Consider the following 16,454-nt stretch of genomic DNA (forward strand, 5'->3'; position numbering starts at 1 on the left):
CATATAACTCCCTTATGGTTTAATACTTTACCATAATGCCCCCTTATGATTTTCAAAATATACATATAACCCCCTTGGTTAATACATAAATTTCAACTTTACATAAGGGTATTTTTGACATTTTAGGTGATGCCGTTATGAATGATCATTCCCGTCACTTTGACACTTTAATCCAAACCACAAGGGAGTTATATATAGCTTTTGAAACCATAGAGGGGTTATGTGAAAAAATGCTAAACCACATAAGGGTAAAGTGGAATTTGCCCTAAATATTATCATCAATCTAATGGTCTACTTTAAAGAGGTATTGTTATCTTGCTCGTATATGACAATGACTATGAGGATGGCTACTTTGACTGCTAGTTTTTTGTTGATCAATTATCCAATCAAAAGAAAGTCTTCACGACTAAACTTCCTCAAGTATAATGTACCAAATTTTACCTACTCCAGTATTTTATCTGCAACATGCTTTTTCTATTTATATATATCTCTGTCATTGCAATTTGATTGACATCATTTCCGCGTGAAGAAGGATTCCTCATCTTCTTACCTTTAAGCTTGGCTTCACTAAACGGAATTGTCCATTGTTAGGATTTTCTCCCCTCTCTGTTTCTTGTTTCCCGCGAGTTTTATGTTTTTACTCCAAATGTACTATACCAAAAACAAAAGTCAGTCAGCAGAAAATCCTTTTTTTTTTCAGTCAACTGGATGTCTTTATCGTTGAAAACATGGCCAAGAAAACAACAATAGAGGATGGAATCATCCGACTATATCATCTATATATATATATATATATATATATATATATATATATCCATTGTCTTGACTATACTAGTGAATTACAACAAGAAGAAATAGAACTTAGTTACCAGTATATAGAAATAGTTTCTCTCAAAGATATTACAGTATAGAAATCCATATGGATATAGCGCTACTACTTTTCTGGAGTACTACTATTCTTGGCCTTAGCCATAATGCTGAAGGAAGTCTATTCTCAATCAGAGAAGCTACTGTGCATGATATTAGGATTGCCTTGGATCATAACAGACTCACTTCTCGGGAATTGGTTGAATTCTACCTCAAAGAGATTAGGAGACTAAATCCAGTTCTTAATGGAGTCATAGAAGTGAATCCGGATGCTCTGCATTTAGCCCGCAAGGCAGACCAGGATCGAAAAGCTAAGAAGCCAGGCTCCATGACAGGACTAGCTGGTATCCCAATTCTGCTCAAGGATAACATTGCAACCAAGGACAAGCTTAACACAACAGCTGGATCTTATGCACTTCTGGGATCAGTTGTACCTCAAGATGCAGGGGTGGTCAAGAAGCTAAGGAGGGCTGGTGCAATCATCTTAGGAAAGGCTAGCATGACAGAATGGGCTGCTGCCAGGTCATCAGGTGTGCCTAACGGTTGGAATGCTAGACGTGGCCAAAGTGTGGTAAGTTGCTGACATGCTCCATTTGGTTTCCAATTTTCCATGCAACTATATGAGTCAGAAATTTTCTTTTTCTTTGTTTTGTTTTTTCAGAAATTTGTGGTTTAGGAATCAAAATCTGAGTCCTTATGCAGCCTTTCTAGGTCAATTAGAAATGCAAGTACTGATATACAATGCCATGTTGTGGTTTCGATTCCATGTAGAATCCGTACCTTAAATCTGCTAATCCATGTGGATCAAGCACCGGATCAGCAATATCAGTAGCAGCAAATATGGTTGCAGTCACACTAGGTACAGAAACAGCTGGATCCATTTTATGCCCTTCCAGTTATAATTCAGTCGTGGGGATCAAACCTACTGTAGGGCTAACAAGTCGAGCCGGTGTTGTCCCTTATTCACCTCGACAGGATACGGTTGGGTAATGAAAGATGCTTAATTTGCTTTTATTTTATCGCTATTTCATCACCGTACCGTATAAAGGTGAATTAGTACTTGAAAATGAACAAGAAAGCGTAACAATAGATACAAAATCATAACAATATATTTATGGGACAGAACAGGCCAATATGCAGGACAGTTTCAGATGCAGTGTATGTTCTTGATGCCATTGTTGGATTTGATCCTGATGATGCAGTAGCAACCAAAAAAGCTTCAAAGTATATTCCTCATCGGGGTTATTTGCAATTTCTCAAGTCTAATGGACTTAAGGGAAAGAGATTGGGGATTCCAAGGTACTCCTTTTTGGGATTCAGCAACTCTTCTGTAGCACTGAAAGCTTTTGAAACTCACTTCCGCGTTCTAAGGTGAGTTCAGTAGCATAAACTTTGAAGTTCTACTGTACCTAATTGAAAGCTCACATTGGATGCCCAGGGAAAGATGATTGTGATTGACCTAGTGTGTGAACAAGTCTGTACAGTAGTAAAGTAGCAGAATGACTAGCTACCACAATATTTTTGTTTGTACTTTGAACAGATTATTGATAACTTTGCATTTGGACCCCAATTAAAAAACTTCCAGCATGTCTTTTGGTTAATTCACAGAGCAAATACAAAATCTTGTTTGGGTTGGATTTGGTTAACCTATTTCAATATTGTTAAAGTTCTAACACAGTATTCTGAGATTTTGGCTAAAACCAGGAAACGAGGTGCAGTATTGGTAGACATTGTGGATACAGCCAGCTTCGACACCATCATACTTTCAATGTTAATTAACGAATCCAAAGCCGTGATTGTGGAATTCAAGCTGGCACTAAATGCTTATCTAAAGCAGTTGATCACCTCTCCTGTGCGATCTCTAGCCGATGCAATAGTCTTCAATAAGGATCACTCGAAGTTGGTAAGTAACAGAATCTTTAGTTTAGGGTCATGTTCATTCACAACGTAGGCAATGGTTGGCTAAAATTCAGTCCATAGCCTTTGTTAGAAAAACACGGCACTCTAAGACTACTCTATTGTGCTTCAGGAAAAGATAAAAGAGTACGGACAAGATATATTTGAGGCGGCAGAGAAAACCAATGGCATTGGCATACTGGAAAGGCAACTACTGCTTAATTTAACTAGAGCGTCCAAAAATGGATTTGAGAAGTTGATGAAGGAAAATAAATTGGACGCCTTAGTGACACCTATTAGCACAATTGTATCTGCTATTTCCGCCGGAGGATACCCTGGAATAAATGTTCCAGCAGGTTATGACACTGACGGCACCCCATATGGCATTTCCTTTGGAGGGCTAAAAGGATCGGAACCAAAACTGATAGAGATCGCATATGACTTTGAGCAAGCCACAAAGATCAGGAAGCCACCTCCTCTGTGAAGATTAAATATTCACGACATAAATAAAACTGAGCTGTATCTTCTGATATTAGCATCTTTGATTGCTGTATAACTATGACATCTTTGTTGCCGAATTCTAGATAATATGTGTGCTGTTTCATGAACATCTTTATTGTGTTGTGTCTGGCGCATTAGTAGACCGCAATTGAACACCTTTTTTTTCTTTTGTTGTTTGTGATCTGATTATTGTGCTCTGTCGTGAGGCCAGCGGGGAAGGGGGAGGGGGAGGGGTGAAGGGAGAGGGGGAGAGAAGGAAGGGGACAAGGAGCAGGAGGGGGGAGAGGAGAGGAGGAGGAGAAAGGAGGAGAGGTAGGGAGAAAGGGAAGAAAAGGGGGAGCTTTTGAGATTTTATTATTTTGCCGTAAATTTCCTACAACATTTCTTTGTGGTTTACTAGTTTACCTAATTAACAGGGTAGAAACTTTTTCTCTGCACAGCGGATAAATCTAGTTAAACCACGAGCACAAGCAGATACAAGCAGATGGCTAATTCCATCTTCAACTATAATTCAAATGGAAAAACAACATTTAGACTGTCCCAAAACTTTTTATGCTCCGCATCCTCAAAAATCAATATCTAGTATGCGGAACCCAAAACATTCTACTAAAAAGTTATAAGGGATAAATTTCTAAGATCAATGTATATAGGGAGACAATTACATACATAAAAATATGTGTAGAAGAAGAGAAATAAGTCAAAAATATTATATCAATGATACAACAAAATAAGCCTATCAAACTTTTACTCTTCACTTCTCAATTAAATGATGATTATAACAAGATTCCCTATTTATATCAGATGACTTGGTAAACAAATCTTCACAGCTACCATAAATTTTCAAACATAATATCACTTTCTAAACAATAAAACTACGATAATTTGGCTCCAATAAAGCTACTAAAAATGTAACTTGACTAAAATAATACAGTTATACTGAGTGATTTCTTGTTTATTGGTTAGGTAAACTTTTAATATCTTCCACTGCATGATTTTTCGTGCTAACAAGCTCAAAGGAAAGAAATTGTGTGTGGTAAGAATTCCCTTTTCAACCTTTTGAATAGATCTGATACGGTTCCAATTCTTGAGAATGATTTGCGCACATTAAGATAGACAAGTGATGACTGAAATAAGTTATATTGCCAGTTCTAGGCCATTAATTGTGCTTAGCTTAGCTAGCATGTTTTCTTCTTCTCCCTGAATAAGTTGAAGCCAGCAATACTGGCTGAGACAGCATTTGTGGCCGAGACAGCAGCAATACTGGCTGAATTTTGAATCTCATGTACTATCGTTTGCTGAAATTATATCATTCAACAAGAACAATCCTGATTGGGTATTTGAATAATCTGACATAGACATCCTATTACACGATTAAATGGTTAGCTATATCACAAAGCAAGAATTGCATACTTCTCAATCAACTCATGGTTTTGCAGGAGAGTTTTGGCGACTTCGATGGTCAAGATGTTTTGGTTACGGCAGATTCAGAATTGGGATTGGTCAGGAAGAGAAGTAGGCAATGGAGTAGATGGAGAATAGTCAAGAGACGGCTTCAAGACATTAATTTTGGAGAATTACTTAGATGCTGTGATGACAATACGTTCATCTGCGGCAAGCCGGCAACAGTTTTGGCAATTTGAGGATGTCCCGGAATCAGTCCCCACCGGCTATGATAAAGATGCCACGCCGTTTGGGACAATATTTGCAGGCTTGAAAGGGATGGAGCCGAAGCTAATTGGGAGTGCTTTTGCTTTTGAAGAAGCCATCATGTTCTGCAGGTCCCAGAGGAGTTTATTTTAGTTGAAGCAGCTTTTTGGTTGCATGTTCTTGATATTCAGCATCCAATCATCCATTAATCTTGCTTTTCCTTCAGAAAGCATGTGCAGCATGTGGTTTGTGAAAGACATTCACTGGCATCCACTATGTTGTTATTCACATGTTGTCGCTGAATAAAGCCATTCAATTAATGGTGGCCTTTGTTTTTACCAATGGAATGATTGGCAATGTCTTTGTCTTCTTTATTGAGTAAATCATCTCTTCCCTTCCCAAAGGAAAAAAAAAAAAGTAGTACAAAGATGGTGGAAAAATTAACCATGATACTCATATTTTTTTTATGTCAATTGCTAGTTTTAATGAAAAAAAAATTAACCATGATACTTTAGTTCAAATCATGAGTCAGCTATGTATGAATTTTTAAATTATGGGAATTATTTGATAAAGTACTAAACCATTGAACGATAAATAATAATTCACTTTTATTTATATATATTTTTGACCCCAAAAGGGCTATACTAAATATAAAAGTCAGTCAACAGAATGTCTTTATCATGGAAAACGTGGCCAAGAAAGCAACAACAGACGATGATATCGTATTGCCTTGAATGTGGAATTCAAGCTGGCATTAAACACATTCTGTTGACTACTTAGTTATCAGTAGCTACTTCAGAATATATATATATATATATATATATATATGTATGTATGTATGTAGAAAAAGCGAGAAATAGTTTCTCTGCAGATATTACAGTGGAGCAATCCTTATGGATATTTGGCTACTATTTGTTTTGAGTATGACTACTCTTGGCCTTAGTCATAATGCTGAGGGAAGTCCATTCTCATTCAGAGAAGCTACTGTGCATGATATTAGGATTGCCTTGGATCATAACCGACTCACTTCTCAGGATTTGGTTGAATTCTACCTAGAAGAGATTAGGAGACTAAATCCAGTTCTTAATGGAGTCATAGAAGTGAATCCAGAAGCTCTATATTTAGCCCACAAGGCAGACCAGGATCGCAAGGCTAAGAAGCCAGGATCGGTGACAGGACTGGCTGGTATTCCGATTCTGCTCAAAGACAACATTGCAACCAAGGACAAGCTTAACACTACAGCTGGATCTTATGTACTTCTTGGATCAATTGTACCTCAGGACGCAGGGGTCGTTAAGAAGCTAAGGAAGGCTGGTGCAATTATATTAGGAAAGGCTAGCATGACAGAATGGGCTGCATACAGATCAAACAATGTGCCTAATGGTTGGAATGCTAGACGTGGCCAAAGTGTGGTGAGTTGCTGATATTCTTCATTTGGTTCCCAAAATTTCATGCAACTATATCAGTCAGAAGTTTCCTTTTTTTTTCTTGTTCTATTTTTTCAATAATTTGTAGCTTAGGAAACAAAAAGTTGATTTCCTATGCAGCATTTCCAGGTCAATTAGAATTTCCGGTACAGATATAATTCCATATTGTGGATCTGATTCGATGTAGAATCCATACCTTAAATCTGCTGATCCATGTGGCTCAAGCACCGGTTCTGCAACATCAGTAGCAGCAAATATGGCTGCAGTTACACTGGGTACAGAAACATCTGGATCCATTTTATGCCCTTCTAGTTCCAATTCGGTTGTGGGAATCAAACCAACTGTAGGGCTCACAAGTCGAGCTGGTGTTGTCCCCATCTCGCCTCGACAGGATACTGTTGGGTAATGAAACATGATTAATTTACTTGTATTTCATCGCCAAATAGTATGAATTTGAAATTAGAACTCAAACATGACAAAGAAACTATTAGTAAATTGATACAAAATCATAACAATTCCTTTATGGGGCAGAACAGGCCGATATGCCGGACTGTCTCTGATGCAGTGTATGTTCTTGATGCCATTGTTGGATTTGATCCTGATGATGCAGTAGCAACCAAAAAAGCTTCCAAGTATATTCCTCGTGGAGGCTATTTGCAATTTCTTAAGTCTAATGGACTTGAGGGAAAGAGACTGGGGATTCCAAGGTACTCCTTTGTAGGATTCAGCAACTCCTCCGAAGAATTGATAGCTTTTGAACCTCACTTCCACATTCTAAGGTGAGTTCACTAGCATGACCTTTAAAGCTTACATTGGGTGCCCAGAGAGAGATGATCGTGATCTATCTGAGATGCATGTGAACATTTCTGTAAAGTTATAAAGGAGCAGAATGACTAGCTACCACAAAATTTTCTGTTTGTACTTTGAATTGAATTTTGATTACTTTGCATTTGTACCCCAATTAAAAAACTTCCAGCATGTTTCTTGGTTGATTCACAGAGCAAATAGAAAATCTTGTTTTGGTTAGATTTGGTCAGCATATTCCAATACTGTTAAAGTTCTAACACAGTATTCTGAGGTCTTGGCTAAAACAAGGCAACGAGGTGCAGTATTGGTAGACATTGTGGATACAGCCAGCTTCGACACCATCACAGCTTCAATGTACAGTGACCAATTCAAAGCCATGAATGTGGAATTCAAGCTGGCATTAAATGCTTATCTAAAGCAGTTGATTGCCTCTCCTGTGCGATCCCTAGCCGATGCAATAGTCTTTAATAAGAAACACTCAAAGTTGGTAAGTAAACAATAGGCCCAATTCAGTTCATTGCCTTATGTTAGAGAAACAGTACTCTTAGACTACTTGACTGCATGTGCTTCAGGAAAGGATAGAAGAATACGGGCAAGATATTTTTGAGGCAGCAGAGAAAACCCATGGCATTGGCAGAATGGAAAGGGAACTACTTCTTAATTTAACTAGAGCGTCCAAAAATGGATTCGAGAAGTTGATGAAGGAATATAAATTGGATGCCTTAGTGACACCTAAATACAATATTATCTATGCTATTTCTGCAGGAGGATACCCTGGAATAAATGTTCCAGCAGGTTATAGCCCTGATGGCACCCCATATGGCATTTCTTTTGGAGGGCTGAAAGGATCAGAGCCAAAACTGATAGAGATAGCATACGACTTTGAGCAAGCCACAAAGATCAGGAAGCCACCTCCTCTCTGACGAGTATATACAACTGAGATGCACCTTTCGATAATAGCATCTCTGATTGCTGTACAACTGTGGCATCTTTATTTTCTACCTTACTTCGATAGATATGTGAACTTTAATGTATCGCTTAAAAAAAATTCAACATGTCATATTTGGATCTCAATACCTTGCATTAAATGACGGAGCCAAGGGGGGCTGAGGGGGGCCATGGCCCCCCTTAAGTTTTGAAATTTTTAATTCATAGTATGTAAATATATGTATAAGACAAAGTTGCCTCCCTAAATTTTTATAATTTTAATTTATATTATGAGAGTTTATATATATATATGTGTGTGTGTGTGTGTGAATTAGCCACCTTTGATTTAATTTTTTTCTTCAAAAAAGTTATTTATTTTTTATTGTGCTAATTATTTAACATTCAAAAAATTAAACATATAATTTGATGATCCATAGTGAATTGACCCAATTTGATATATTATAATAAAAGACTCAATTCATAATTATGAATGGGCTAAAATAAAAATAATTACTTTATTGGTCCATATATAAATATACAACTTACCCTAATTGATAAAAAAAAAATTTAAAATTAGTGATTTATCCTCTTGTTGACACATATACAAATAATTGCTTGAAGGCTTAGTGAAGACAAGAAATTGAGTGATCTATCCTATTGTTGACAGATTGATTATATTTGTTTTCACTCTTCATGTATCAGGTACAACTATAGAACGGACATTTTCAATTATAAGTATAATTAAAACAAAGCTCCAAAACAAGATAAAAGATAATTTCTTGAATGATTGTCTAACAATATACATAAAAAAGGGAAGTTGTTCAAAAATTTAACACTGATTCAATTATAAATGAATTTAGTTCTATGAAATAAGGTAAAACTCAGTTTACTTTTAAGAAAAGAGGTTGAAATTTCAAGGTATGCTAACATAACTTTTATCGTTTTTTTAATTGAATATAGTTATATTTATATTGCATAGTTACATTTTTGTTTTTGCACAAGTGACGTATTAGATCATCTTCTCATACTGTACAATTTGGATAGTTTGTGATATTATAAGATATTTAATCAAAGGCTATTTCTTGTCCTAATTTTTGTTATGACTATGCTGCATATTTATAAAATAGACATACCTTTATAATTAAATTTAATATTTGATATTTTAATATGTCATATATTTAAATCGATGGAAATTATTTTGAATATAACATATTAAGATAATTTTGTTCAAAAAAATTTTGGCCCCCCTCCCAAGGAAAAAATCCTGGCTTCATTCTATAGTCTATAGAATGGATATTTTCAATTATGAAGATAATCAAAACAAAACTCCAAAACAAGATAAATGATAATTTCTTGAATGATTGCCTAACAATGTACATAAAAAGAGGAAGTTGTTCGAAAATTTAGGTTTGATTCAATTATAGATGAATTTAGTTCTATGAAAGAACGTAAAGCTCAATTTACGTTTAATAAAAGAGGATGAAATTTCAAGGCATGTTAACATAATTTTTATCTCTTTTTAATTGAAGATAGTTATATTTATATTGCATAGTTATATTTTTATTTTTGCACAAGTGACATATTGGAGTATCTTCTCATAATGTGCAATTTAGGTGGTTTGTGATGTTATAAGATACTTAATCAAAGGTTATTTCTTGTCTTAATTTTAGTTATGGCTATGCTACATATTTATGAAATAGACATACCTTTATAATTAAATTTAATATTTGATATTTTAAAATGTTATATATTTAAATAGATGAAAATTATTTTAAACATAACATATTAAAATAATTTTGTTCAAAAAAATTTTGGCCCCCCCAAGCAAAAAATCCTGGCTCCGTCATTGCTTGCATCATACTTATTAAACTCGGCCCGGAGGGGAGACCGGCGAAGGAGGTGGGTCAACGGGTCACTGGTTGAACCGGTGGGTGAGTGGTTGAACCAGTGGGTCACTACATATATTTAAATATTATATATTATAAATGTTGATATAGGATATATGATATAAATTATAATAAATAATGTCATAGCAAATGCTCATATAATTTAATTTGCTATAAAAAAATTAATTCATATAAGAATCAATAAAATATAAAGTTATTTAGTAATACACCAAATTTCAAGTATAAAATTTTATCTATGTTTAGTGTAATTATCTAACTTATTTATAAATTTTAAGTGCAAAAAATTATTAAAAATAATATATGTTTTTAAAATGAATTATGTAATATGTTATTTTTGAAGTCCATTTCATAAGTTTGGGGATCATAAATTTTTATTAAAAGATTCCAAATAAATTTGTTTTACAGAAATGAAAAAGAAAGATAAAATTGAAAATGTTTATATAGTATAAGTAAGCAAACTTATCACCATCTCGTGAAGTAGCCTAGTGGTTGCGTCGTTGTTGCAATGTGCCAGAGGTACAAGGTTCGACTCTCGGCATAGACACAAAATTTTTATATGAAACCTGGTTCTTAGACAAAACCGGTCGGGTTTCCGGTTTAGTCCGGTCGAACCGCCGGTCCGTTGACTAATCAACGGTTTGACTGCTTAAACGATCCAATTTGAATCTCAGTCCGGTCTCATGCCCGGTTCACCGGTTTGACCAGTTCGACCGCCGGACCGCACCGGGTTTAATAACTATGGCTTACATAGTTTCCCACCAAATCCAGAAATTCCATTTGTGTTCCTGTAGTCCATCCCACTTTATTGGAGAGGATTTCCAAGCCAGCTCTCTAGCTTTGCACGATAAGAGTGCATGTTCCAGAGTTTCATTAGATTCTCCACAGTAATTGCATCCGGGATTTCCTTTTCCTGTTCTGCTAAACACCACTTCGTTAGTAGGTAGAATGTTGTGGAGGAAGTGTCTCACCTTGTGTTTAATGTTCACGCTCCATATTTGATTCCATAGTTTAGACTGCTCTTTGTTTCTGCTTCTTTAACCTTCTATCTCGCTTTCTCAACCACACATCCAGATTTTGTTGTGTAAAGGCCATTAGTTGAGTGGATCCATTTGAACTTATCTTTACCACCAAACATTCTTATTGGCATTTGTTGGATTTTTTGAATTTCCTCCTGGGTGAGCAGAGATTGCAGCAGTTCAGTGTTCCATTCATGGCCACATAAGAGTTCACTAACCCATTCCACCGTGCATCCGGCTGGTCTTGATGATGAGATTTTTCCACTGTCAATTCTGGGTAGCCAACAATCATTCCAGATGTTAACCGATCTGCCATCTCCCACTTGTTTCCTCAAGCCACTAGACAGTAAAGGTACAGATGTTAACCGACTTTGCCATAACCATGATGCTCCCACTTTGGCTTTTGAATCCAGAGAATCAGATTGAGGGAAATATCTGCTTTTCAACACTTTGCTCATTAACAAATTGGGGATAGTAACTGGCAAGAGTCCTCCATGCCTGCTTGGCAAGAAGTGCCATGTTGAAGCATTGAATGTCCCTTTTAACTCTAGACTCTAGAGTCTAGAGAGGCCTCGCACTTCTTCCAGTGCATCTTTTTTTTCCCGTTGGTCATTGGCCCACCAAAATTTGGCCATGATACCACTTAACTCTTTGTACATGTTACTATATAATTTAAAAACAGACATGGCAAATGATGGAAGGGCTAAAACCATAGATTTCAAAAGTGCTTCTTTACCTGCATTGCTTAGTAGTTTGCCTTTCCAACTTTGCACTTTTGAGGCCAACATGACACTTAGATTTACTCAAGCAAATCTATCTATCTTCTATTCATCTTTGCAATTGCATTTTCAGGTTTAAAAATTTGGCAATCATAATAGTATTGGCATTATAATTGGCCCCCTTCTATAAATTATATCTTGGATTAATTCTACTGTTTAAATACACATGCAATGCACGTGCTTTTTTCTAGTTATCAATAAATACCCGTATAATTTTCTAAGATCCACAATTTTATTGGAGAGACTGACTGTGTAAAGAAAATGTTGCCAATTAATGGTTGTCCAAATCTGAAGTTTTCTGGTAATTTCTCATTTCTCAAACTGCTTTCTCAAGTTAACTTTCTTTGGGTGACGGTCACGTTCCATTTTAGACCTTTTCCCTCCCAAAATTCAAGCAAGGGGCCAAGAAACCATCCTCCATTCCTGTTTTTTGTTTGTCTAAATCTAGTATCGAATGAAGTTGGCTTCCTTTTTTCAGTGGAATAGGACTGAATATTATTGCATAGTATCGAATGCCTGTCTTCCTTCCGTATTTTCTGTGTTAGCATTATTGCATCCAACAATTCTTTCCGGAGAAAAAAACACTCACCCTCCACTTTTGACAATTTAGGTACGAGAACAAGAAATTAATGAGAAACTTGTACGTTATTCACCAGTGCAATTAGAGAAGAATTTGGAACACATTAATAGAAAAGAACTAAAATAACAAACTTCATAAAATTTAAGATTCATGCCAAATATAAGAACAATCATGAAGTTAAGCAGAACAGCAATAGTTAAATCAGAGCAACTTGATCATTAGCTTGGATTGAATCTTAACCTATGATTTACTTTTGCTCACTCTAACTGGTGTTGGTAACGTAACAAATAGATTGAGATGCCTATTAACACATCACAGATTTTTTTTTTTTTTTTCGAAGAAAGCAGTAGGCAAAGAAAAAAATTAATAATTGAAAATCTGTAAAATGAAAAAGAACGTAAAGCTCTAAATCAGCTCTTGAACATAATTTAAAAATGAAGTAATTGATTTGCATTGTCATATTATAAGGACGGAGATTATATGCTTTCCATAATTTTCTAAATTAAAGAATGGATAAAATTAAGTGATTAATTATGAGGGATGGATATGTAGTTTCCCTAATTTTATAAATTGGATAATGGAGATCATAAATTTTTGGTCAAGGATTAGAAAAGGGAAAAAAAGAAGAGAGAAAATAATTTAGAATCTCCACATGTAAGGAATGGAAATGGAAAATGAATGCATTTAAAATTCAATTTTTTTGAAGAATAGAAAATTTAGAAATGGAAACTAATAGAGAGAGGAATTACTAATTTGCTTTAAGCGTAAGAAACTGGACAAGGAAATCTAAATTGACAGGAATTTTTTTTAAATGTTTAAGAAATAAAGAAGTGAGAAAAGAAAAAAGTAATAGAGAGCATGTCTAAGTCAAGTCTTATATGGACTTGGGTGTGGCTTAAGGTTTGCAATAGAGAAAATATAATAATTACTAAACGAACTTTATAAAATAGGACAACCTAAATTGAATGGTACGAGTTACTTTAGAAGTAATAATAAATAACCAATCCAAATAACAGAAGTAGAGAAATGAAAAATTGTAAAAAAATTATAGAATCCCCAATAAATTATAGAAAAAAGGAATTATGTGATTTGAAAGTTTGTTAAAATGAAAACTATGGTTAACTGATTTTTTTTATAATATATGAGAAAATTAAAAAGAAAATAAATTAATTGTCATGAAAAAAAGACGAACAAAATTAAAAAAGGCATTAAATATGTCTATGTGACAACAAAATAGTGTGTCCACTATGCATTATACTAAGGTGTTCAACTCACTAAATTTACTAAAACAGAACTAATATATATATATATATATATATATATATATACATATTCCTGAATTCCAAATCGATAAGCAAAAACTAAATATGTATATATATATATATATATATATATTTGTAGTTGCACACTTGCATTTGAGATAGATACCTCTGTTTAACTTGGTCACCCATTGCACGTGCGCGCCTCAATGCCAATTGAAGCTTCCCTCTTGCGATCGTGGGTTTAATATCTTACATACATGATTGTTACTTTAAGTCATGAACAATGAAATACAGAAAGAAACTTAGAAAGTTTTACTTGGAAATCAAATTGTTGGTGCTGTTGGATGCCCAGATTCCTTGCGACCAAAGGGAATATCCTTGCGGATACAGCAGTGAATCTGCAATATCAGTAGCGGCACATATGGTGGCGGTTTCACGGGGCAATGAAACAGATGGAATCAGATTGTTTTGGACTAACTGGTAACTGGTCACGCCAGATTCATTTCTGCTTCTTTTGTTATTTACGCGGTATCAGATTCTACCATTTGGAACTGTTCGAAAGTAACAAGTTACTACATAGTAGTTGTCAAATGTTATCTTGAGATTATGTTTTGTGTGTGCGCGCGCCTCTTTTTTTTTTGTTGAAAGAGAAGATGATGACAGGTCATGCTAACTAGCTTCTAAATAACCACAAACTTGCAACATTCTTGATGTTTAGACTCTGCATTTGGAGAAATTACACATTAAATGGTGCAGCAAATTTTTGCTTCCAAGTTTCTTGCATCCAACACTTATTGCTTAGAGGCTGATGCTTATTACTAGCAGTCTAGCTGTCAATCGTGAGCTTTGATCGAAGAGACCGTGAAGCAACAAAAGCAGCTTCCAAGTTCATTCCTGTTGCTGGCCATATAAAAAATTTCTCAACAAAAAAAGGCTCAAAGGGAAGAAATTAGATGTGGTAAGAAATCCCATTGACATCCTTTCGAGTAGGTCCAATGCGGTTCCAATTCTTGAGTGTCATTTGCGCACATTAAGGTGAAAAGGTGAGGACTCAACTCAGATGTATTGCTAGTTCTAGGCCAATATTGATGTCTTTCAAAGTGGTGATAGAGTAGCAATGCCGGCGGAAACCAATTCTTACTTCTAATTTGCAAGGCCTAACTGAATCTCGTATGCAGTCGTTAGCTGACATTATAGCATTCAACAAGAACAATCCTGATTTGGTATTTTCCTCATCTAAAGTGGGCATTCTGTTACATGATTAAATGGTTAGTCGAATGAAGACTTGCACACTTCTCATTTAACTCATGGTTTTACAGGAGAGTTTTGGCGACTTTGATGGTCAAATTTATTTTTATTGCAGCGGACGTCACAAATGGGATTGGTGAGGAAGAGAGGAAGGCAATAGAGTAGATGGAAAAATTGTCAAGACTCAAGAGACAGCTTCTTGATCTGGATTTTGGAGAATGGTTTAGATGCAGTGGTCCCTGCCGCCTATGTGAGAGATGTCATGCCGTTTGGGATACCATTTGCAGGCTTGAGAGGGATGAAGCCGACGCTAATAGGGATGGCTTTTAATTTTGAAGAAGCTACCTCCATAAGTCTCCCGTCTTCATATTACTTGTATAATCTAATCTACCCTATTCTACGTGGAGGAAGAGTCTAAAGAGGTGGTGCTATTCTACAAGAAAGGGAAGCCTAAAAAGACTGTGTATGTATATGGAGTTAACAGGTATATAAATTTGACTAAATCATATGAAGGATACCTCTTTTAAATTTTTTTTACTATAAATAAAGTTTAAATTCCGGACCTACAGCACAAAGAAGGATTTAGTGCCTTTTTAAAAACCAAAGGATTTTTGATGACCACGGAGTCAAAACTCAATGGTTGCTAAGATGAATTTAGTTGAAAATGCTTTCTAGTAATTGTTCTTGATCTTTAGCACTTATTAGTGTTGCTTTTCCATCAGAAAGCAAGTGCAGCATACGGTTTGCGAAAGATGTCCACTGGCATCCACTATGGTTTTTGTACTGATGTCGTCGGTGAACAAAGCGCTCGGTGGCCTTTGTTTTCACCAAAGAAATGATTGGCCTTTGCTTTTTCTTTTTTTTTTTTTGTTTATGAGTAAATTACTTATAATCCTGTTGTGCTTTTGCATAATACTATACGACTCCTATAAAATTTTAAAATGTCTACATAATCTTCATATGATTTTATGTAATGTGAAAAATGAATTAGTCTTTGATAACAGCTATTGATCGAAACGTGTTCTATGAGTACGTGCAATGAAACTATAATGTCCAATTAATTTACCTATAATTTTGTTTATATATTCATTTGGCCCCTCAGCGTTTTGCATAAGTATCTATTTGAATCGTTTGTGATTTGTATTTATCCACATAATCTTTCTGTAGTTTTAGGCAAAGTGATTTGTTTCTTTATTCAATATAGTGCTTAAGTTAAGCTATTATTGACATTTCAACTACTGACTTTACAGAATTTTTTTTTTTTTTTTTTGTCAAAATTCCACTTTACAAAAAAAAAAAAAAATCATAGGGTATTATGTAAGTATTTTGAAACTTTAAGGGATCATGTGGCATCATGGGAAAAAAAAAAGGCATGAGGTTATGAGTAACATATCCTTTATTCATTTATGTTTTTCTCCTAGAGCACTAAACTAAAAATACAAGTCACAGTCAACAGTCTTTATCATGGAAAACATGGCCAGGCCAGCAACAATAGAGGATGAAATCGTCCGACTGTATCATATCCATTGTCTCGAATATACTAGTCAATTATCACATGGAGAAATAGTACCTAGTTATCAGTAGCTAAGT

At 35.2% G+C, this 16,454-nt stretch overlaps 2 protein-coding genes across 2 annotated transcripts; both read left to right on the forward strand.

Annotated features, from left to right (window-relative positions):
* Positions 1-882: 882 nt before the first annotated feature.
* On the forward strand, positions 883-3,379 carry LOC113763914 (probable amidase At4g34880). The gene is made up of 5 exons (XM_027307911.1): positions 883-1,438; positions 1,639-1,853; positions 1,996-2,238; positions 2,572-2,770; positions 2,897-3,379. The coding sequence occupies exons 1-5, from the start codon at positions 920-922 to the stop codon at positions 3,245-3,247; spliced, it is 1,527 nt and encodes a 508-aa protein (XP_027163712.1). The 5' UTR covers positions 883-919; the 3' UTR covers positions 3,248-3,379.
* A 2,397-nt stretch (positions 3,380-5,776) lies between these two features.
* LOC113763915 (probable amidase At4g34880) lies at positions 5,777-8,221 on the forward strand. The gene is made up of 5 exons (XM_027307912.1): positions 5,777-6,323; positions 6,526-6,740; positions 6,875-7,117; positions 7,434-7,632; positions 7,718-8,221. Exons 1-5 carry the CDS (start codon positions 5,805-5,807, stop codon positions 8,066-8,068), a joined length of 1,527 nt encoding a protein of 508 aa, XP_027163713.1. The 5' UTR covers positions 5,777-5,804; the 3' UTR covers positions 8,069-8,221.
* The last annotated feature ends 8,233 nt before the right edge of the window (positions 8,222-16,454 follow it).

This window comes from Coffea eugenioides, chromosome 2 (assembly GCF_003713205.1).
Source record: "Coffea eugenioides isolate CCC68of chromosome 2, Ceug_1.0, whole genome shotgun sequence".
NCBI lineage: Eukaryota > Viridiplantae > Streptophyta > Magnoliopsida > Gentianales > Rubiaceae > Coffea > Coffea eugenioides.